The sequence below is a fragment of the Bicyclus anynana genome, chromosome 13, assembly GCF_947172395.1.
Source record: "Bicyclus anynana chromosome 13, ilBicAnyn1.1, whole genome shotgun sequence".
Taxonomy (NCBI): domain Eukaryota; kingdom Metazoa; phylum Arthropoda; class Insecta; order Lepidoptera; family Nymphalidae; genus Bicyclus; species Bicyclus anynana.
The window spans coordinates 16204880-16230660 of record NC_069095.1 but is presented as its reverse complement, the minus strand read 5'-3'; the positions used below and the strand labels follow the sequence as shown (position 1 = coordinate 16230660).

Below are 25781 nucleotides of genomic sequence, written 5' to 3'. Positions count from 1 at the left end.
TTAAAACTTAAACACACCCAAATTGAACTTTAGATAGGTAGGCAGGTGTACAGTATAATTATCAGCCCATTTACATGGCTATTACAGGACCAGGTCTGGATATAGAAGCCATCACGCTGCGTTAATGCGAGTTTACGTGATTACTGATTAGAGTGATCAAGTCAAAATAACAGATGCTAAAAAAATAATTGTATTGTGCTTTACTATATATTCCTTTTGTCAATTAAAACTATTAAACATGGGTAATGTAAAATGGTTCGTTATCGGCAACTTACTTACGAAGTACCTGCTTCATTTTTAAAATAGTACAAAGCCATTGTCATTACATAAAGGTACTTTTAGATCATTAACATAATTGAAATCCTGAATCAGTTGGTTGTATTTTTCTTTTCATATTTAAAAGAGAACTCTAGAACTGCCAATATTGGTGCCAATAAATACAGATCAAGCGTTTGTTTATAACTTCCAAATGTAAAGCAAAGGAAAACTGCTTTTCGAAACAATGCTTAGTAGGCTTCATCATTATCAACCCATATTCGGCTCACTGCTGAGCTCGAGTCTCCTCTCAGGATGAGAAGGGTTAGGCCAATAGTCCACCACGCTGGCCCAATGCGGATTGGCAGACTTCACACACGCAGAGAATTAAGAAGATCCGGAATCGGAGGTCATATTCACTGGGCTTTCACGTCCACAAAACTCCCACGTCCACGTTAGTAAGCATAAAATACAAAATTCCCTTTTAAAAACTCTTAAACGTCTGACGGACTCATAGTTTAATTGAGAATACGGCTCTACAAAACACAATTAAGAATTAAAACATATTTAACTCTGTTTCCTTCCTACATTATGTTACACTATAAAGTCAATTTAAATTTAATACTCAACTTAGTTTACTTAAGAAAAAACCATCAATACAAACTAAAGTGCGTAAAATCTTAACGCATTAACGCCCGCCCATACGCCAAACAAAAAGCTCCGCCTATGACATTCAACGAGAAAACGGACGCGCGGGAAAAGAGCTTTTATCTACGCGAACTACGTAAAAAAATACGACGTACAAAATGAAATGAGATTACATTTTACGTTCCGTTCCCCGTTCAGACTTCAGTCGCGAAGCGGACGCCGTTTGAGACGCATGTAGCGTGAGTTGGCTGCCATTGGACCCGAATGTTTACGCGATCGTGAAGTTCAGACTTCGAAGTTTGAGTTAACAAAATTAAAACTTTTAATGACCGTTTGTCATTTTATGGCTATACGCAGTGTAAATAGTGATAATTAAAGTTTACAAAATGGACAAAAACAATATGAACCCTTCGTCTCCACCGAAGACCAAAGTGAAAAAGGAAAATGAAGAAGAAATCAAGGTAAGCTTAGAGCTATGTTTATCGCTGATATTTTTCGTGACATTGACGAGAATTTCCGTATGAAAATCATCGTGTTACAGCGTCGTTTGGCAAGCGGCCTGTTTCATCTCGTAGACTGGTAACAGGAGACGGCGTGTCGTATTTATAAATTTGATCCGTTGGCGGCCGATCCGTGGGTCCCTTTCGAAGCTCAAAAGTCCCAACTCGCGGGGTTACGCCGAATAAATTATGCGGTATACGATTACAATATTAATTACGGTTTGCGATATACAATAAAATGCGTGTAATATCACGTTTTCGAGGCCTTTTCCAGCCATTAAAGTGTGTAACGCGATATCCGAAGCGCGCTCGGATCGCTGTAACCAGAGTCGGTGGATGTTTTGATAATAGATATAGGCGGCGGCGTAGTGTGCGCGTGTACGGACGGGCGTAGCTCTGCATGTGTGCGTGCGGGGTAATTTTAGACGTTCCTTTGCTCAAAACGTAATACGAAACCGTCCCAGGCCACAAGCCGACGATACAATTTATTGTTTTCATTTGATTATCGCATTCTATGGTAATACCGCGTAATAAAGTTTTGCGTAGCACAGAGCTACATAAGCCGCCCCCGCCAATACGCGCTTTTATTTTGGCACAACGGAAATAGTTTGACATGTCAATAACCTCATTTGCGGTGTCCATGCTATGGTGACGTCATGGGACAAGGCAATTTCTTTAGAAAGTTTGAGGTCGATTTAATTTATGTGCATTGACGCGACTAGCGCCCCAAATTGTTGAGGATGTAATGGGTTTTTATTTTAGTGGTTCTAGCTGGGTGGAGGGCTAATTCTACACGGGATTAGATGTTTCATCTGATCTACTTTTTTATGATAGTCCGTGTTTTTATAACAAAATTATCTTAGTGTAAAATTAGTTTTATAATCCACATTTTTTTTTCATTAGATTATTGATAGTTTATTTGTTAGTCTGTATAAGAAGTTATGGTACATCACAATTAACACACAAAGTAGTAAGTAAGTGGGTAGGTACCTATTTTGCCATCGTTCGATTAGCGAAAACAGGAAGAAAAAAAAATTTTAATGATTTTAACTATTGTAAATTATTATAATTTATATGTAAATGTATATAAGCTACTGTTGATATTCGTGCCAGCTCTTACCTGCCTTCCGAACCGCCAGTAGAGTCTTTACAAATTGTCAAACTTGACTTTCAACTAAGCCTACTTGAAATACGTAAATGTATTTTTTAACCCCCGACGAAAAAAGAGTGTATAACAACCCTGTTGTCGTGTTTGACGTGTCTGTATGTCTGTGTCACCATAGCTCCCAAACAGATGAAGCAATATCAATTTTGTTTTTGTTTGTATTAAAGAAGTTTTACGGGCGAGTGTTCTTAGACATGTTTGATGAAAATCGGTTGAGCCGTTTAAAAGGTGTGGAGGTTTAAATTGTTTAAGACAACCGAATGTCTGCAAATATCGAGTATAGTGCGGTCTCAAATCAAAGCGCACTGAAAGTAAATATTGATGACATGATCGAGAGTGCAATTAATAATCTCGTGACATTCCGGATATTTCAAAAGTTTTAAATTTTATGTTATTATCAAAGTATGTAGTTTATATAAGTAAAAGCAATTTTTTTTCTATACTTTAATTAGCAAAGCAGATACTTAAATATCGTGGAACTCTTTATTATGACCTATCTCATTCCTCAGTTGTAGTATCGCATACTGCAGAGAGCGCAACACAAATGTTGTGTACGGGTACAGGAAATCCTAGTGTGGAAATCACTGCACTCAATTCAATCTATAAATGTGCTGTATAACATTTTAAACAATCCCTTTATAGTGTGAAAATATCGGGGTAATAAAAATGTAATCTGCGTAAGATTTCAACACATCTCATATTTTGTTGGGGCTTAGAAAATAAATTAAATGCATATAATTTATAAACTTTCTGTCTTCTTTCTCATTTCTAAAATTAATGTTGCACAATTACAAAACTATGACGTTACACGAGGTCACAGTCTCCAAATATAAGCAGCTTTGAAAAGGTAGGATAAGAAATCACGAAATTCACGTGCCTTTGTTCATGGATATTCTCTAAGTAGGTATCGCCTCCACGGCAACAACGAAACACTTGTGCTGACATTTTTGTTATTAAATTACTTCACTGTGCATTGTGCTAGATGGATATTAAATAGCTAAAGGAAATTTAATATCGCTAGTGTCTAATTAATTATACATAGACCGAAAGGGCAAACAGGCTACCTACTCGTGTGACGCGTTTACTTTGTCATATCAAATAACCCACCCGTAGACTGTACTTAACTACATTAGCAAACAAGATAACGTAACGTTCAGAAACTAAAACCATATATCAATACATTACACTTTATTCGTCGCTATGTTTATCACCTTTATCGACAGAGATCAACTTCTGGACGTAGAGATTCGATTACAATTTATATATTCTAGTCTCAGATGCGACCCACGACTTGTTTCGATATTATTCACGAATTTCACAATTTGTTCATTGTTGTAGGCTTAAATTAAGCTTACTTCATAAGCATTTTTAAAACGTTAAATTCTGTTTGTATTTATTGCACCGAAAGGTTGGCAGGTTGTGCTTAGAAACACACTACTGAAACTGTAGTGTAGCGCACACATGCAAAGATATTAGTATTGTATTGTATGTATCGTAAAGTCGATTGAGGTTTTCTTAATTGGTCCAGGTCTAGCTGGTGGGAGGCTTAGGCCGTGGCTAGTTACCACCCAAATACAAAGACGTACCGCCAAGCGATTTAGCGTTCTGGTACGATGTCGTGTAGAAACCGAAAGGAGTGTGGATTTTCTTCCTCCTCCTAACAAGTTAGCCCGCTTCCATCTTAGATTACATCATCACTTACCATCAGGTGAGATTGTAGTCAAGGGCTAACTTGTAAAGAATAAAAAAAAAAGTATTGTCAATTGTCATTTAACATATCGCAACTTGATTGCAGTCAGACGTGTGTTTAATTTACTCCAGTTCATGTCGCCTCACCTCACCACAAAACTAGTTTTAGCTGTCCTAAGGTTCTAAAAACCTAACCACGAATTAGTTTTTGCAACGCAGCTTTAGCAAATTGATGATAAATTTTAGAATCTAGTTAAGTAATTTTAAGGCCTTATAGTTTTGAATCCGAAAGTTAGTTGATCTATTTGTTTATTTAATTGAAATGGTTCAATGAAATTGCAAGATTACTTTGACTAACGAACTCAAAGCCGTCAATATTATATGATAGTTTTATACTGACGTGCTCAAGACATGTAAAATGTAAATCATTCAAGTCATAATGGGTACAAGTACGGAGTTGTTTTCGATCTATATGCAAATTTTCCTCGCTGCAATGATCTATACCTTATTGTCGGCACCAATATGGCGTGGCATTTTAGATTTCGGCAAAAACATGGAAATGATATTATGATAACTGTTGACACGTGATTGTAAATTACACCTATTTCGGAAATGATCCTTAGTATATATAGGTATCTTTTTGGAATAGATGTATTTTACTGTAAACACGCATTAACATGAAATACTGAATTATTTCAGAAACAAACAAATGGTCTATCCACATCAATGTTGATATATTAAATGGCGTAGAAGCATTCAATACAAATAAATTTTAATAACAAAAACAAATTGGCATTGATATTGAATAAATTAAAGTACCTATGACTTAAATACCTTTCCTAACATCGTATTTTTCCTAACATCGTATTTATACGTATTATTATTATTATCACCATCATTATGTTATTTCCATAAGACAAGGGATATAGAGCTTTGGCCCTTAGTTAAATTATCAAAAAAAAGCAAAGCCTGCATTAAGTCCCAATTATTTTGATAAACAGAAAATAAGAACATGGTACAAAGTGATACACTACGGCTGATAAAGTTGTCTGAGTAGGAGGGAGAATAGACAAATCATTTAGCAAAATTGTTAAGATGAAAGATTTGAACATTAATAATTAATAGCATCAAACATTTGGTTTTAATTTATGAAGTACCTACTGAGTAATTAATTGACTAAATGATCAAAAGAGAAGCAAACAGCTAGAATAAGACAGCCACAAATCTGTGAAGTATGAAAACCGAAAACCAAGTAAAATTATATGCAACAGAAACTGCGAATTCAGGATGCAGGGAGATTATTACACCAGATGTCATCGTATAAAGGGCATGCCAGCCATAAACCTGAAGCTAATAAGCAGATTAAATTATCAGATTGCGTTGCAACATTGGATCTAAATAGAATGTTTTCCGCGTGCGAACGTCAGCGACATTGCATCGGATGCGCTCGCGCTGTATTGGGCCAAGGTTATTGGACGGTCGCAGAATATGTGTTGCCCCTACATCATTTCACTCTTGGACGAGATATTGTATTGATATTTACAATAAACTTTGTAAAAATACCAACCGATTTTTATAATGTAAAGTCAAAATTTATTCAGTCAAATCAACATCTTTAAAAAGCAAAAAGTGCTAATTTTCATTGAATATACGTACTCGCGTAGCTCGTTGGACTCTTCATTACGACTTCATTATTGAAAAAGATAGAAAACTTTCAAACGCGCATATAAATAATTGCTTGTTAAAAAAAAAGTAAAAAATAATTAAGGATTTCAAAAAAAAGGTTATGTAGATATAGGTAGGAGAGAATAAGTTTAATTTTGTGTTATTTTAGAATGCACAAAGTATGGAATTGTATTTGTTATTTATGGCTTTAAAAAGGGAACTGAAAAGGTCAAAATGTTAATTAAAATTACAAGTGAACACGTTCAAACATGAAAAGTTGCGCGGGTGTGATGGGAGTGACACCCGATAGCTGGCTGTAACCGACACCGCTTATGCGATGCATTGTACATCATTGCGGCAAAGATTAGCTTACAAAGTAGATACGATATAGTGAGATTTAGCACCTATTTGGTCGCGTAGCGTTAAACTTCCATGTAATCATAATTATATGGAATTAAACCAACGAGTCGATTGACTCGCGTATTTCTCGTGTTGTTGTGTGACTAAAAGACGCAGTTTAAGTTACTTATAAAGTTTCCTTTTACCCCATTAAATTACGATAATGTGTGAACTAAAAGACGCAGTTTAAAAAACTCGCACTCGACTCGCTCTGTCCTTAAACATCTGCTTTTACGTAGTAGTAATCCTTAATGTAATTGAGGAGTACTGTCAATTGTTGATTAATTCCAATTAGGCTTAATATTAAAAGTAGCTTGATATTTTCAGAATAGTTACGATGTATGAAGACGTACATAAGCGGTAGTCCAGGGTGGTCCTTAACTTTATACCCGGGTGACAAGCCCCGGGCCCTGCACGGAGATTTAATTTTGCCACACGATGGAACTACCAGTCCTGGTATCGGTACGTTGAATCCTTTTCGTCTCGTCTCATACAGTTCTATGTATTTTCGCATAAACTAAAATCCGAATTCCATATATCATGATTCAAACACTTTACTTGTGTTCAAATAGATTAGAGTGGATTTTGTCACATCTGTTAACGTTAATAGTCTTTGTGCAGGGGGTGAATAAACACCACCTCGCAGGCACAGGAGGCGTGCGTGAGCGTGTCATGTATCCCATGTCCAGATAATTTAATTGTTTTGTAACTTATTTCCATAGCAATAAGGTTGAAATTCAAACCGCCTCGCTCAAGGGATGAGCTAGATAAATCTAGCACAGTTTTAGATTTCAGAACGTTAGTCCGAGGATCGTTTACAGTTATATTCAGGATGGAGTACTTGATTAGCCATAGTATTATTATTATCAGCACGAGGTTGGTAATAATAGGAAAATTAAAGTAGGTACGCCAATATTATTGGATTCCATTTTCTGCTATTGAAACTATGTTCCTTATAAACTGTTTGAAGGATGGGAGTAAGGAGTGTCGACCAACCATAATGTTTTAGAGCGTAACAGCTAATTATCAGCATTACTAAAGCTTTATGTGATTTGTCACTCTGTAGCATCATACTTATTTGCTTTCGAGCAGCATTGCTGAGTACTGGTCTAAAGCATATGATTGATGAATAATTAAAGGCACGTGTGTCATTAGGTTGGTGGACACATCACCATGTAGGACATATTTCATATTTACCCTGCGAAATGTTACTCTCTTTATAGGTGGACTATCAGCTTGGTACATCAATTATTATAACTGGAGAATAATGTATAATGTGGTTATATATTAGAAAATAAAAACGAAAAAGGGAAAATATTATTTATTATAATCTCTTTTGTTTAATTTTTCTCTTTCGTTTCTTTGGCGCCGTCACATCGTTAAAGTTATTTCACACGTAAAAGTAATTTTCATTTTATATAACTATTTACCTAAACTTGCAACTGACATCCAGTGCATAGATATGCAGCGTAAAGACAAATCAAACAAAATAGCAGGATCTATTTCATTTCAAAAAAATCTTTCCGCTGCTTTGTTCAGGTTTATTTTGCCGACCGCCCAAAAGTTATAGTTTCACTCACCTTGTAAGAAACTAGAGTATTTACTTACTTTTTGAACTATGTACATTGTACCTACATGAAAATTTCATTATTGTCTTTTGAGTGAATAAAGTTTCAATGCGTAACAAACAAATAAAACAAGAAACGCTTTCATCCGTGTAAGTATATATGTCTCTGCCTTTGACGTTAATAAATCACCTAACATAAAATAAACATAGGTTGTAAATGTGCCTTTATTATATTTACCGAATATCGCGTTGCGTTGAAAAAATTCAGGATAATGTTACGGAAACGCGACACCGCTCGCCCGCTAGCGCACCAAAACGGAATTTTATTTTACTGTTACAACCTTATGATCGAAACAACACTCATAAAATATTTTTGGGTTAAGCATTGGGTAAGCTTAACATCATCTGAGAATAATCGGTCATAAGATTATATTGAGTTGATGTCCCAATCCTACTTTATACTTGCCACTTCGCCTCATTTTCTGATCAGCTACAGATCTAAAACTCGGGATACTACCTACTTTTTTTTATTCAATAACAAGTTAGCTCGTGATGCGATTTTTATCCTCGATTTTATCCAATAAATTACGTGCCAGCAGCTTTCGTTTTCATATGATAGTAAAAAACATTCTATAAAATTATTTCCGTCTGAAAATTAGTTTAAACAATAAACATTTATCGTCTTAATCTCATCGTTGAAAATAAATGTGTGTGGAATTACTTTCTCATATTAACTGTATTATCGAAACTTATTAATGATTATGTTCTTATATTTATGAAAAAAGTACTTATATTTCTTTCTTTACTAAAAAGATATCTATTTTGTAGGCTTGTTAGTAACAGTCAAAAAGTAAGCTATACTGACGAAATTATTGAACAAGAGGAGAAAAACATATAATGGTTTTGTATCGGTTTTTAAACCGGAACCGGAAATAAACCGAAATATGTGTTCGTCTCAACTTGTCTAACAGAATTTATGGTCACCCTATCGCGTCCATAACTTTAGTACAACGATACAATAAAACCTAGAAATAAATAGATGATTAATTAATAGGTATCTTCTTAATTTTTAAATTTAATTTAAGCTTTTGAAGTCTTCTTATCTGGTGTAAATCTGACAGAAATAAAATAAAAACGAGTTTTACAAATTATAGTGTTTTGCCTTTGTTTAAGTCGTTCGGCATTCAAACCGTCAAGAGAAGTCTTGAAATTTTCATTACTTATTTTACTCAAATATGTACCTACATTGTACTTACAGCAAAACTCGTAGGTAGCAGTAGCGAAGGCTGAAATTTTGTAATAGCTAACCCGATGTGTTTTTAGACATGCGCGCAGGCGTTTGTTGTAAATATTGTATAAATACTGTGGTAATATTATATACCTATTTTGAGCGTATAAAATAAATTACAATAATCAATATGTACCAATATTAGGGATTTTTAAAAGGTAAGCCGCTAGGAAAAATATGTACCAATATTAGGGATTTTTAAAAGGTAAGCCGCCGGAAAAATTGATAAAATATATACCTACGTATATTTACCAGTGAATGAAAGTGAATATGTGAATTATGTAAATCAAGTTTTTGTCTCTCCTGTAAATTCGCGGTTTTGAATGGAGAACCCATTGATTTGAGCAAGACAGCTTCACAAAAACAAACAGAACAAGTCCGTACGCACGTTAATTGTATAACTCCAGTTCCAGTTAAAAGTTTCAAATGTCTTAAAGGCATCGGTCGCAAACAAAGCCGAAGCAACCCTTCCTGCGAAAGCTGACACCGCGGCCGATGACATTCGGACTGCTTTTAGCGCGGTGTCGACTGTCCACCACTCATGTTACATGACCTGGTTTTTTATGTCATTCGCTAGCTTTTGCCCGCGGCTTCGTTCCTTGAGGTGAGCGATTCTTTTATAAAGTACCCCATAATTATTTAAAGAAAACTGTAATTATTGGACCTTGGTGTAGAAGGCCTTTCGGAATAGCTGCTTGTATCCTACTAATATTATAAACGCGAAAGTTTGTATGGATGTTTGGATGTATGTTTAGATGTTTGTTACTCTTTAACGCCGCTACTACTGAAGCGATTTGGGTAAAATTTGGAATGGAAATGGATTTTACTCTGGATTAACACATAGGCTACTTTTTATCCCGAAAAAATCCATGGTTTCCCAAGATATGCGAAAACTGATGATTTTAATGATATGAATGTTTGTTACTCTTTCACGCCTCGACTACTTAACCGAATTAGCTGAAATTTGGTATTGTAATATATATAATAGCATAGATTAACACATAGGCCACTTTTTATCCCGGAAAAATCCATGGTTCCCGAGGGATTTGTGAAAAACTAAATTCCACGCGGACGAGATCGCGGGCGTCCGCTAGTCGTCAATATTAATACCAAGAAATAGAAATCAGCAGCGGCAAGATGTTTATTAACTAGGGTGCACTAGACATAGGGATATTATGAGGAGAAGAGAAGTATGTAATCAAAAAAGAGTTCAAAAGGAAGAGAGGAAATTCGGGAGAAAATGGAAAAAATGCATTGCGGACCCGTGCTAGCCTTGGAATTCAGAGAAGTTTTTAGTTCATGCAAGATAGTCAATTTACTCCTGGGCATGTCCAGAAGCAAAAATAACCTCGGAAAGGTCCGAAAGGATTTTCTCTCCTCAACGAAAAAAGAGACGAGCCAGGTGACCAAATACAAATTAAACGAACTTGATTTTGTCATAAATCCGGTATTGTAATTTAGTCTAATGCACTATTAGACAGTGCATTTTTGCATGTATGCACTGCACGCCGCTGGAATTCAATTATTGACATTTTAAAAATAAAAATACTACTAGAGGGCGCGCAAGATAAGTCTTCGCGCGAGTCGCGACGCAATTATGTTGTTGTGATATTTTTTTTTATTCTGTACTAGTTAGCCCTTGACTATAATCTCACCTGATGGTAAGTGATGATGCAGTGAAGATGAAAGCGGGCACACCCAGTTCGGTTTCTACACGGCATCGTACCGGAATGCTAAATCGCTTGGCGGTCTTTGTCGGTAGGGTGGTAACTAGCCACGGCCGAAACCTTCCACCAGCCATAAACTAAAACTTGCCATAAGCCAAGCGATTTAGCGTTCCGGTACGATGCCGTGTAGAAACCGAAAGGGGTGTGGATTTTCATCCTCCTCCTAACAAGTTAGCCCGCTTCCATCTTAGACTGCATCATCACTTTTATTACAGAGATTGTAGTCAAGGGCTAACTTGTAAAGAATAAAAAAAAAAACTTTCTTTCTCTTCCGCCAAGAGATAGATAGAGATAAACGACAAGATAACGGCACTTTTCCGATTTTGCCCACGCGCAAACTTATCGTGCGCGCACTCTATTTCGAAAACTTCACAGCAGGTTAATCGTCACTGATAGTAATTTATTGTTGTCAATGCCCATAAAATAAAAGCGCCATACAAATTAACTATAATTTATACGTGTATGATACCGGGCGATGACATTTTGGATGGATATCGGGGTGTCCGGTTGCAGCGTCTCGGATGTCATCGAGACTTGCTCATTTGTTACCGGTAGCGGAGCTAAGCGTTTTGAGTTTCGGCTTTTTATTTACGGCGAATGTTAATAAATGCCTGCTCGCTGTTAGGGTTCAGTAGTAAAATCATTTACTAAATTGCTAAGTTAACTCTTTTAATAAATCTGACAGGCTTGTGTAGTAGAGGCGTTGAGATCCGGAAAGAAGGCAAAACATACAAACAGTCATTTATTAGCTTACAGAGCCAGACCTTCCTCTTTTTTACACAATTTCTAAAATTTCACCTGACTGTAAATGATAATGCAACCTAAATCAAAAAATCAAAAATGTTTGATTCAGTAGGTAACTATCATTATGTTATAAGAGGCGTTTTTAACTAGGGCAAGTATGCACTATACGTAAACATTGTCAAAAATGGAAAATTCCTACTTTAGCTCAGGTTTGTAATGAGTCCTCAGGGAAGGCAAGGCGATTTTTGCACCTATGGAGTGCTCATCACTGATGTCAATGATAATGATTGAGACCGGCGGCATAACGTACTATCCGAGGCACAGGGGTATTACCGTGTAACACTTCTCAACTTTGGGTTGAGAATTTTTACCAGAACAAAGAAAGGCGTAGCCGTAGCGTATTTTACGAGTATACTATGTACTCGTAAAATACGCTACGTCATACGTCAAGAAGTTCAATCGTCTATAGAATAATGTAGTCTGCACCTTAGTGTTCATTCACACGAGCGGCAGCTACCGACGACTGCAGTCGACTGCAGTCGGCGACCGCCGTGGCAGTTTTTACGGCCTCTGTGGCGCAGTGGTATGCGCGGTGGATTTACAAGACGGAGGTCCTGGGTTCGATTCTCTGGGTCGATTGAGGTTTTCTTAATTGGTCCAGGTCTGGCTGGTGGGAGACTTCGGCCGTGGCTAGTTACCGCCCTACCGACAAAGAAGTGCCGCCAAGCGATTTAGCGTTCCGGTACGATGTCGTGTAGAAACCGAAAGGAGTTAACCGAAAGGAGTGTGGATTTCATCCTACGCCTTACAAGTTAGCCCGCTACCATCTTAGATTGCATCACCTCACTTAACATCAGGTGAGATTATTATAAAGGGCTAACTTGTAGCGTATAAAAAAAATAAGACCGCCGTCGACTGCCGCCGAGAGTCGACTGCAGTCGGCGACCGCCGTCGTCTGCCGTCGACGGCGGTCGTCGGTAGCAGTTGCCGCTCGTGTAAATGAACCCTTATTAGTGGCTGTTTATTAAATGCTATCAGTTTGGCTGTTTTGGATATTGTGGTTTGCCGAGGAGATTCTTTGGTGTAGAATTATAGATTAAGCATAGCTGTGAGGTTACATTATTTTTTTTTTCCCTATTTCTTTGGTAATCATGCCCGAATTTTATTCATTAAATGGATCGATTTCTTCAACAAAAGAATGAAAAAGTATATTTTTAAGTATCTGGATTTATTTTCCACGCGGCTCCTGTTCTCATTATGTAATAGAGATGATTTTTAATTACAATAATCTGAGGCGCTGGTTTCGATAGCGTTTTAATTATCGCTGCGGATCCGACACCGGCCCGGCGCGGCGTCGTTCATTTTGGTGTAAGACGAGAACTGACGCCCGTCGCTACCAGCCGCTTCTGTATTACTATTATTATACATACTTTTAGCATTAGGTATTATGCTTGGATTCGTATATACTCAATATATCAATATCAATATATCGAGTATTCAAAAGTGATCGATAAAACAGCCCTAGTTTAATTATCGATCAAACATGACTACCTTATCACTACCCAACCCCTACCCTCCTACCCTACCCTACACCTACCCTTACCCTACCCCTACCCTACCCTACCCTTCCCCTTATTTCATTTGTTAGAAAAAATGTGGTAAATGAAGAACCGCTGACTCTGAAGACGTGCAAACTTCACATCGACCATCTACTAAATAATCCGAACAAAGCCTAAGTAAGCATTAGGTATGGAGCCTGTTCTTGAATTAAATAAAATTACAACGGAAAGTGGCATTGATTTTTATATAAATATAGATTAGTGTAGATGTGGAATAGACAAATGTTGTATACCCTTTGAAACCATAGAGCATATTTTGGGTGCAGTCTCGAGTGTCGGCAGTGTCTAGCTAGCGGAGACCGGAGTGACGCAAGCGGTGTCCGGTGTCGGCTAGTTGAGCATTAATTATGCGCGGCTCAGGTTCGCAGCGGGAACTTCTATACACGTAATACTATGTTTTGCTGCTGTGAAATAATCACGATACCCACCCACAGATTAAAAATAATAGGCAGATAGAATAAGTAAGTAATAATAAGTCATATTAAAGAGCAATAATAAGTCATATTAAAGAGCATATTAAAGAGCAGTGATAGCCCAGTGGATATGACCTCTGCCTCCGACTCCGGAGGGTGTGGGTTCGAATCCTGTCCGGGGCATGCACCTCCAACTTTTCAGTTGTGTGCATTTTAAGAAATTAAATATCACGTGTCTCAATTGGTGAAGGAAAACATCGTGAGGAAACCTGCATACCAGAGAATTATCTTCATTCTCTGCGTGTGTGAAGTCTGCCAATCCGCATTGGGCCAGCGTGGTGGACTATTGGCCTAACCCCTCTCATTCTGAGAGGAGACTCGAGCTCAGCAGTGAGCCGAATATGGGTTGATGACGAATAAGTCATATTACTAGAAAAATGTTGAATGTGCAAGTGGAAGGACATAAGAGGAGAGGAAGGCCAAAGAAGAGATGGTTGGATTGTGTGAAAGAGGACATGTGTGTAAAAGGAGTGGATGATGAGTTGACGAGTAATAGAGACGAATGGAAAAGATTGACATATTTTTCCGACCCCACTTAAGTGGGATAAGGGTAAGGAGATGATGATGATGAGGCAGATAGAGAGGCAGAACACGACGGTATCGTAGCCGTTCCAAATACAAAATTCAAAAACGAATACGTCAGTCTCGAGTCAGTACGACACGAGGCATCAGTAACTTTCAATATTATTGAAGAAAAATGACGTCATATGTTTTTAAATATTTTAAAAACAGTTTACAAAAACTAAAGAAATAAGATGGAATTTGCGTGAATTGTATTATTCATTTTATATTCTTAAATAAACATCATGAGGAAACCTGCATACCTACCTGAGAATTTTTTTTATTCTCTACGTGCGTAGTGGGTAGTGCCTAACCCCCCTCATATTCAGAAGAGACTCGTGCTCAGCAGTGAGTCGAATATGTGTCGATAATGATGATGATGATGATTCTAAAACTGATAATAGGTACCTATACTTAGACTTTTCTAATTAGAAATTCCATCATATAATATTTCTGATCTTAATGTAATTCGTGTTCATTATTTAGTTGCATTTTCAATTTGCGTTTACATTATGGAAATTACATCTATTTCTAGTGCAATGGGAAACTTGCGTCATTACAGTTTCCTGGCCAGCGTTCGATACGATGTAGAGTTGAAACAAATATTCAACATGCAACACCTTCGTTCAATATCATATTTCATTGTGTTTTGGCTGTGTTATAGTAAGCTATTCGTAGTTTGTAGGTTATGTGTTTTTTTCAACTCTTTTCTTAAACTGTTTTTTCTGTGTTTTCGTAACTATTGGTATAATAAACCAATAGATTCGGAAAACCAGATTATCTGACCTTTGCAATGATAATTTTATACTATAGATCGGTTACGACAAAATCACCGTAAAAAGTGATCCCGTATTTGGATCACTTTTATGCATAATATGGCATAATTTTGTGTTTAATTCGATTTTATATTTATGTACATATTATAGTTTTTACGCTTCTTGAACACACAACTCGACATTGAAGACGATATTTAGGTATTATTTGTTTAAATAACGTTCATTGTTGACCACAACTAACATTGAGTTGACTATAAAGTTCCTCTTTTGAGCGCCTCATTTTTCATGCGCTAGTAACACATCTAACAGTATTTAATATCATTGCCTTTAAGGGTAAATTATCAGTCAGTTAGTACGTAAGTGAATCTATACACTTACGTAGATAGGAACCACAGTATGCAAATCCGTGCAGGATTTGCATTCTGTGGTTTTCACAGGTTCCAACCGAAGTCTGGACCGCTATATTTGTCTGGTGACCTTTAACTCATCATCTATTTATATATTTATTTAAAACGCCAGCGCCAGGTACAGGTAAAGAGGAGATATGAAAGTAGAACTTGCGAGGTACGGTGGTGTAGATAAAACTTAAAAAACTTTGTAACTCTGGGCTATTACTAAGAATTTCTTAGAAGAATGAAAAATTCAAAGTTTCTTTGTCTAACTTCACGACTCAAAGTTGCATAGGTTGATCACTGAAAGATTTGATTGTTTTGAATTCCATTATTTATTTATGTATATATAGTTTTACACTTCCTGAACACACATTTTGACACTGTAGCAATATTTAAGTATTATTTGTTTAAATAACGTTCGTTGTTGACTTCAACTAACATTACGATGTGGAAATTTCCTCTTTTGAGCGCCTGATTTTTCATGACCTAGTAACACATCTAACAGTATTTAACTTAAAATTTAATCATTGATAACTATCCATATCGCCCACGCGATAGGATTCTTAAAATTGTCATTTTAATTATTTGGATGCTCAAGACAATGCTTATAAGTATTAGAGTTAAGTCCCATTAAATGCAGACAACTCTTTGTAATAACCCTTAAAAGGAGTCTCTTTCATGCATTAAATAAACTTCCAATTGAATGGGAGAACTCGATACTTCAGCTGTGACCCCATACCGTTCGCATTGTAACTCATATGCTCATAACCCTCCACTCGCACCGGTAACACGAGCCCGCGGTGACGAATCCACGACTGCTTCTTAAATGTAACGAGACACCGGCTCTACATTTACGTTTATTCCAACTTTGGGATTGAATGTTCTGTACTGTGCATATGAGATACTCGAGAATGTATTTTTAGATGTTCCACGTTTATGTGATTATTATTTATCTTTCTATAATGTTAGTTAAAAGTTTCAAGTTAGCTAAACACACATACACACACTAACACAAGCACATTGTAATGTTCGGTTATGTTGTTATGGTGACTAATCGAAAACTTAAGTTTACAGTTTTGAGGATTCAAAGGTCCAAGAAGAGTCCAAAAAAAATCTAAAAAATATATTGAAAAAAAAATATCGCTTAAAATACCCAAGCAAAGGCTTACTTTCTAAATATAAATTGTTTTTAAATAATCTAATCTGAACAGTATTTCTTAGAAAAGTAAAATATTGTATTAAAATTTTGCACAACCCAACTTAAGTCAAGTCTACTAGCGTGTTTTTCTGTAAAATTTAAAACTATAACTTGTTAATACAAGTAAAAAAGAATCACAAAGTATTGACGAAAGAAAACACTTAAGGAATAACGATTTCCAAACACGAAGTAAATTTAACGGTACAGTACAGCGGATTTTTACCGAATTTTCTCAGTACAATAATCTAGTTTGCGAACTTGCAACTTCCCGACTTTAGAAAACCGTTTGAAGCCTTTTCTAAGCGTTACAATAATTATTTATTTTAGACTGAAACTTTTGATAGACGATCACTCTTCTCAGCGTCTAATCAGACGTACTCATAAATTACCGCAAGTAAGTACTGAAATGAAAAATCAGTATCCTTTGGTTCTCTCCGATTGGCGTAACTATAATGTGCAAAAAAGTTATCTAGAGTTTCAAATGCAAAACCACGCCAATTGACGATCAAAGGTATCGCGCCGGTGTCGCATGGCAAGGCTATCGCGAAAAACGTACGGGTATCTTATACCCGTAGCAATGTGAGGGTTATGTAAGCTGCAACAAACTATTCGCATGTAGCGCACCGATACCCGTGCGAAACTCGAATGTTATGATGTGGGTAAAGGATTATTTATTTACTGATTACATTCTGTGATCTGAGTGCAGGTTTTCAGAGAAACTAACATCGCAATTCGCTGACTTCTGCCTCCGATTCCGGAGGGTGTGGGTTCGAATCCGGTCCGGGGCATCCACCTCCAACTTTTCAGTTGTGTGCATTTTAAGAAATTAAATATCACACCATGAAGAAACCTGCATACCAGAGAATTTTCTTAATTCTCTGCGTGTGTGAAGTCTGCCAATCCGCATTGGGCTAGCGTGGTGGACTATTGGCCTAACCCCTCTCATTCTGAGAGAAGACTCGAGCTCCGCAGTGAGCCAAATGTGGGTTGATAACGAAAACGCACTGGTGGAAATCTGTTAGATTATGCGATGTTTTCCCATATCCCTTCCAATTAGATGGAAGAGACTGTGTTAGAAGTGAGTACGACAATAGTCCAACGGGCAGGGATCGAAACACGATCTCTCGGTGATGAGTCCAACCCCTTTACCGCTGAGCTATTGAGGCTTCAAAGTTTGGAATTGCAATTAAAACGAAATAATAATAATGTCCTAAGTGAATTCGATCACTACGACCAATTTAAACTTGAACTTTTATGCGAGATAAATTTTAAAGAATAGTTAAGTATGACAAACATTCGAGTATGTTTAATCTTCTGAACAACACAGACATAGTCCGTACCCAAACCCAAAGTAATACAGTACCTATACTAGTACACAATGTGGTGTTAATTACGTAAAGTCGAAGCACGGTGAGAAAAGTAGTATTTTTTATTTAGTACTAAACTATTATCAGGCCAGATAAGTCAAGCATTTAAATAAGATCCAAAACCATATAAACTCGAAAGTAAACACTACCCAACAGTGTAGTATACAATAAAACTGGATGCAGACTATACAATTTCAGTTTTCATTTACAAAGGACGTAACCTCTCACCCCTAAAGTAGTGTTGCCAGCTAAAACAAGTCTTCCCCGAGTGTTGCCATCTCGCATGACCAAAACAAGCTCGGGTGAAGAGTGCAGGTAACTGTAGCCGCGCTTTGTTCGCGCCAGACGTTATAATGAGAGGCATGTGAATCGATTGATGGATATCGGAGCCGTAACTGGAGATGGCGGCTTTTTGCTGCCCCGTGCGAGGCTTAGCGTTGGATAGGGTTGCGATTTTAGCAATCTGACTCTGACACCGCGTTTCGTGGTTTGATTTTTGCACAGTTTATTAGCTGTTGTTATTTATTATTGTATTTAAGAATAAAAAATAGGAGAGTAAGTTTAGTTTACAAGCACTTTAGATATGCAAAGTTTTGTAAAACATCATATTTTAACGACCCACAGCTGGGTCAAGCCTCCCTATAGGACAGGGGATATGGAGCTTAATAGCCCAGTGGATATGACCTCTGATTTCGATTCCGGAGGGTGTGGGTTCGAATCCGGTCCGGGGCATGAACCTCCAACTTTTCAGTTGTGTGCATTTTAAGAAATTAAATATCACGTGTCTCAAACGGCGAAGGAAAGCATCGTGAGGAAACCTGCATAACAGAGAATTTTCTCTGTGTGTGAAGTGTGTGAAGAGTGATAAAAAATATTTTTCTTCAAGAAACATATTTTATTAAGCCAATTAATTAATCTTATAGCATCATATTAGCATCTCCATATACATACTTGTATACCTGGGTTCCCTGTGCCGACGTTGTATGGACCGGTGGGCATTCCTCTTTATAGTATACTAGCGGACACCCTATTCCTACCCAACCATATCACTGCCCTACCACTAAGCTACCCCCATAGCTGGGCACCGTTAATCAAATAGTTAACTTCGTTAATCGTTAATCCACTACAGAAAAAGTTAGCTTCTTTAAACGTTAAACCGTTACATTCCGGAAGAATTAACGAAAGTTACCGTTATTCGTTAATCCGTTAACATCGTCATCAACCCATATTCGGCTCACTGCTGAGCTCGAGTCTCCTCTCAGAATAAGAAGGGTTAGGCCAATAGTCCACCACGCTGGCGTAATGCGGATTGGCAGACTTCACACACGCAGAGAATTAAGATAATTCTCTGGTATGCAGGTTTCCTCACGATGTTTTCCTTCACCGATTGAGACACGTGATATTTAATTTCTTAAAATGCACACAACTGAAAAGTTGGAGGTGCATGCCCCGGACCGGATTCGAACCCACACCCTCCGGAATCGGAGGCAGAGGTCATATCCACTGGGCTATCACGGCTCTAAACATATATCCGTTATATATCCGTTAACATGACTGTGTAATATTACATTTTTATATCATTGTATGAGATCACCATTGGAAAAATAAGGATGAGCACCGGGGAAAAGTGCCATAATTTGTTTTTTGTTGATTTTATCTATATTTAACATAAATATAGTAATTTGTTGATTTCTTTGAAGAAAAAAACATTCATCAATTCTTACTTGTCTGAACCTGTATTTCGAGTCGCGCGGTAAATAGTAGGCATTGGATTAACGATTAACGGACTTCTGCATATTAATGGAAGTTAACGTGTCGGTGTCCGTTAACATTTTTAAAAATTAACTTAAAAGTTAATCCGTTAATCAAAATGTTAACTTCGTTAATTAACGATTAACGGGTTAATGCCCAGCTATGGCTACCCCTACCCTTTGTACCAATCACTGCACTACCTCTAACCTACCCCTACCCTTTGTACTATCGCATTCCATCGCCCACCTTCATTTTTGTGTTCGATCATTCATTCAAGCATAACGAGTATTATGAAATGAGATCGGGGATAATTATGACCAAATAAGGAAGCACATAGCGTATTATTTGCAAAGTGCAGATCAGCGCGTATTTGTGTCCGCATTAGCGCGCGGTCGCATTACGCATTAGGTAAATTATCAGCTCGGTTGCTTTCGACACGCGATCTGTTTGCTGCTCGCTTTCCGCCATTCGCCACTTGCCAATCACCGGCTTTGATTATTTAGACTATGGACCTGTTTCGCACCCAAATTCACCAATAACTCTGTCGTTTTATGAGGGGGACGAGGTAAACTCACACATCGAAAATATTTAACGCCATTAAATATATTCTGTGTCCATACACTACACACAACTACGCAATACACACACGCGTAACTTTTACACAGCCTAACAAACACATCGCTTAGACTATCCACAGAATATATACACAGAATATTCGATTATGTGATCGATTTTTTGCTGTTACGTCAAAGGAATCGATTCTTTTTAGAAATTATTTTTAACAGTTTTTATAAACGTGTTAGATCATTGATCTTTGCCAAAGGGGTAACGGTTAGCGAGGCAGGTCCTGTTATTAATGGTCGAAGATCACCGACCACCACCCTGCGTTAGAGAACTTTTACACTAAAGTGTTTTTTCAGATAGCATGTGTACGGTGACAGTCGCCTGTATGATGTTCATAATACGTACTATTATCGTGAATCACGACTTTCAAGAGTTAAACGAACTGTCACCCGCACCATCCTACATGAAACGAACTGTAGAGTTATACCAACGTAGCGCAAACTCCCATTCGTCAAAGGTCTGCATAATTCTTGAGGTAACCATCAGTCAGTCAACCAAGGCCTCCGTGGCGCAGTGGTATGCGCATTGGATTTACAAATTGAAGGTCCTGAGTTCGATCCCCGTCTGGGCAATTGAGGTTTTCTCAAATGGTCCAAGTCTGGCTAGTGGGAGGCTTCGGCAGTGTCTAGTTACCACCCTACCGGCAGAGACGTACCGCCATGCGATTTAACATTCCTGTATGATGTCGTGTAGAAAACGAAAGGTGTGTGTATTTTCATCCTCTTCCTAACAAGTTAGCCCGCTTCCATCTTAGATTGCATCGTCACTTACCATCAGGTGAGATTAGTACTTAAGTACTGGTAGTTGGGCAAGTTTCCATGCTCTATAATCACTAGATGTCTATAATCTAATGATATTAGCCGATCGAGTTACAGCATTAGGTAAATTAGCGGCTCGACTGCTCGCGACATATGATATTGTATGCTATGCGCGCTCACTTAGCAGTGGCGAAGGCTGGAATTTTGTCAAAGGTAACCCAATGAAAAGGAAATTCATGCCGCGTGATATGGTTCATCCATACATACATCATATTAATTACAATAATGAATATGTACCTATGGATTTGTACGCAAACGGTAACCCGATGGGAATCGGCTTGTTAGACTCTTCCCCGCTGCTACTTAGTATATGCAGTTGTACAGAGTAATGTTGTACAGAGTAAATAATACCAAGGCAATAGAAATGACTATCTATTCAGTGGCTTCCAAAGGTTTTTCAGAAGGGTAAGTAGGTATGTACAAATGAAAAGTTTCCTCTCCAATACCGGTTCATATTGAGTCCTTAGAGTAGGCAATGCATGTTTACATCTATGGCGTGCACGCCGATGATTCTATTGGTTTACGAACTTGTGATAGTCAGATCTAAGTCATTATATTAACCACACTAGCTGACACCACGTGGTTTCACCCGCGTGGTTCCCGTTCTCTTAGGAATACGGAGTTAATATATAGTATATAGCCTTCCTCGATAAATGGGCTATCTAACACTGAAAGAATTTTTCAAATCGGACCAGTAGTTCCTGAGATTAGCGCGTTCAATCAAACAAACAAACAAACAAACTCTTCAGCTTTATAATATTAGTATAGATATAGACTAGCTGACCCGGTCAAGCTTCGCTTTGACTCATTCCCTGCCCCTAACCTATTCTACTCCCACCCAACACCTACCCTACCCTACCCTACCCTACCCTACTCCCAGTCTTACCCTACCCTACCCCAATATAAACCCTACCCCTTTCTTCGAAATGGCTTAATAATAATGCTATTAATTTTGTCACATTGGTTTTAAACTCATTTACTAAGGTTTGTAATTTAACGAATGACCTAAATACGTGACCGTTTAAGAACCCACCTCGCAAAGTATAAAATTACACAAAGTCGTCTGTAACGTTAGCTGTGCAGTCTACATTGTCTATACCTATTCTATATTGTGTGCCATAGACAATCTACTGTTACACAATTAACTAATAATGAACAATGGAACTCATGTCTGTAGGTTGATTAATACTACACATTACTTGTATACTTATTTATCATGATAAAGGTCTATCCTTTTACCTATATTATAATAATTTCTACTCTGTTAAATATTTATGTTAAATACATTTGACATACATTATGATTAGGTACATCTATGAGGACTTACTTTCAGTTTTAACTGCGCAATCAACTGTAGTACAGTTTCATCTAATCAAATTCATTAGAATAAACAGCCCCCCTAGCCAAGTGGCACGTCGATTCTCTTTCTACGATCGCTAACGCTTCGAAAACTAGAATGTGTGGGTATGACAGATCTTGATCACGTGACCTGTCGATAGCAAATGTCATTTCCATACATCTTTCTAGTTTTCGAAGCGTTAGCGATCGTAGAAAGAGAATCGTCGTGCCACTTGGCTAGGGGAGCTGTTCAGTTAAAACTGACGGACACTATACACGGATGGCTTGACTGAACAGTTCCAATGTTTACTTAAAACAGCAGTAAGTGTGTAAAGTATTTAAAGTACTTATTCATCATCATTATCATTATCAACCTATATTAGGTTTACTGTTAAGCACGAGTGTCCTCTGATAATGATAAGGGTTAGGCTATCATGGCTGGATATTATTACATACGTTTGTTTATTTTGATAAAGAATGATGTTGTGGCTTTACGCGAAGCAGACGAAGCCACGGGCGGCAGCTAGCGCAACACAAATGCTTTTATCGCTCGGTAGTGCGGTAGCGAAGGTAAATTTAGGAGCGGGGCAACCCGACACCGACCTACGCGCCGTTTACACTGCAAATTATACACGAATCTATATGTTGCAGTGGAAACTTTTATCCAATAAAGCCACTTTGTTTTTATACCGATTGCTTATAGATATGTTTTGCGTTGTAATGTATGTAACGTGGACGTGGACTAAGCGTTTAAATAGGGAAGGCACTACGTTACTAAATTATATAAAACTAGCGGACGCCCGCGACTTCGTCCGCGTGAAATTCGATGTCAACTTTACTACTACTATTACTATAATTAATATTTTTTAAAACACTAAATGTGCTATATCTGCTAAAATATAGAAGATAGATATATGGTGTCGCGGACTTTTTTGTAGAACTTTTAAAGATACATAAAGCCTCCATACATTGATTTCAATTTTACACAATGGATAAGGCAGCGCATGCGCATAAGTCTGTTTATGATGAATTTCGGTCCGACCTGTATGACAAAAACTGTGATAACTCGGCTAATATATATGATACCTATATAAAATATAAAGCCTATAGCACTCCCCGATAATGTAGCATTCTACTGGTGAAAGAATTTTTGAAATCGGACCAGTAGTTCCGAAGATTACCCCATTTAAAGAATGTTACAAACTTACAAACTTTACCTCTTTATAATATTAGTATAGATGGAAAGGAGATGGTCAATTTCAGGTCCAGTCTACAAGACACGTATCATTAAAATTTAAAAAATCCAAGGATTTTATTAAAATCTAAATAAGTGAATGAATCTTACTAAATAAAAATAAATAAATAAAATTAAAACCCAAGTTTTTCAGTTAAATCAAGATGGCGCCCATAGAGCAACTATGACAAATGACAGCAAACGTCAAATCGACTTCATAAGTAAAATGAACTTGTCCATCTTTAAAGTAAGCCCGCTTCTATCTTAGACTGCATCGTCACTTACCATCATTTTTTTTCTGATTGTGTAAGGCTAATTAATGGAACCTCAGCGGCGTCACCGGGGGTGTTTGAGAGAGCGCAAAAGCAGCGCCTGATTGGGTCCGAAGGCAGAAGTAGAGTAGATGGGCGGAACGACTCTCTAAGGGCGTTTCCTCTGAGACTCGGACCTCGGCTTAGCTACATATGTTTTCTGTGTTAGAGGCCTGTTCGGGAGGGTTTTGGCCTGAGTGTATCAGTCCGGGCGCCCCCGAGATCGTGAGTTAAAAAACCCACGTCCGGGTGACGTCATATACTGGGGACCTCAAGCATTTTGACGCCCTCCGTGGCGCAGTGGTATGCGCGGTGGATTTAGAAAACGGAGGTCCTGGGTTCGATCCCCGGCTGGGCCGATTGAGGTTTTCTTAATTGATCCGGATCTGTCTAGTGGGAGACTCCGGCCGTGGCTAGTTACCACCCTACCGGCAAAGACGTACCGAGCGTTCCGGTACGACGTCGCGTAGAAACCGAAAGGTGTGTGGATTTTAATCCTCCTCCTAACAAGTGAGCCTGATTCCATCTTAGATTGCATCATCACTTACCATCAGGTGAGATTGTCAAAGGCTAAATTTTAAAGAATTAAAAAAAAGACAGGGCACGGGCCCGCAATGCATTTCTTAATGCCATCCTCTTGTAAATTTTTTCTCTTCCTTTGCTTATCTTTTTCTCTATCCTCTCTTCTCCTCTTTATCATTGTCATCATTTGTAGCATACGCGTTTTTTTCTTTATTTATAGAGATTTTTCGCTGAACGAATATGCCTCTCTGACATCTTACAATTTAAATTTAATAACATTATTTAGTGGATTTACAGGAGATAATTAGTATGGTTTGCGTTTCCAATTACATAGGTGGACTTTCATAGGGTGAAATCGAACAGGAAAATGCGAAGTATAATTTTGAAACTGATATTATGAAAATTATAACCGCGGTGCATCAATTTCAAACTGCTCGCGGGATATTTCATAGAGTAATATTAATTGGGCTCAGGGCGGTTTCCATTATCCATTAGGCACTGCGGCCAACTGCCTAGGTTTTTCGTTTCAAACTAAATAAATTGAATGTTTTTCGAGTTTAAATAAAAATATATACAGAGTGTCCCGTAAATAGCACGCCTACAGGGTGATAGCTGACATTAAGGCCAAATATGTTAACCGAAAGGCAATTACATGTTAGTCAAAATGTTATAATTGCTTAATTTATAGACAGAGAAACGACTTGAGTCGAGAGTTAAAAAAAGCAAGTTTTTTTTTATTTCTGTACTTAAATAAAAAAACTTGCGTTTTTAACCGATTTCAAAAAAAGAGGAGGTTTTCAATTCGACGCGTATGTTTTTATTTTTTAATGTTTGTTTCCTCACTTCGTCATTTATTAACTAGTTTTGAAAATTCTTTTTTTCTTTGAAAGAGTATACCTACCTACATCCACATTGGTTTAGTAATTTTGTGTTAAAATCAAAATAACTGAAATACGTCTTTGAAATCGGTTCCATTTTAATGTTAAAAACATCATTTGATACGTCATAACAAAATTGTACTTTGTAATTTGCACGGCTGTCAGATTTGCCCCTAAACAGTCACACTGTCTACCGTGACGCCGAAAATAAATACGGCATTTTTATTTATTCTTCAAAATGTTTAAAACAACGAGATTTGCACAAAATGAA

At 37.6% G+C, this 25781-nt stretch overlaps 1 protein-coding gene across 1 annotated transcript in view; it reads left to right on the top strand.

Annotated features, from left to right (window-relative positions):
• Nucleotides 1-1003: 1003 nt before the first annotated feature.
• The window catches only part of LOC112047332 (sine oculis-binding protein homolog), a 37328-nt gene continuing 12550 nt past the window's right edge, over nucleotides 1004-25781 (top strand). The window contains exon 1 of the mRNA XM_052885215.1: nucleotides 1004-1364. Coding sequence (XP_052741175.1) covers nucleotides 1290-1364 — 75 coding nt within the window. The 5' untranslated portion in view covers nucleotides 1004-1289. The remainder of the gene's footprint in view (nucleotides 1365-25781) is intronic.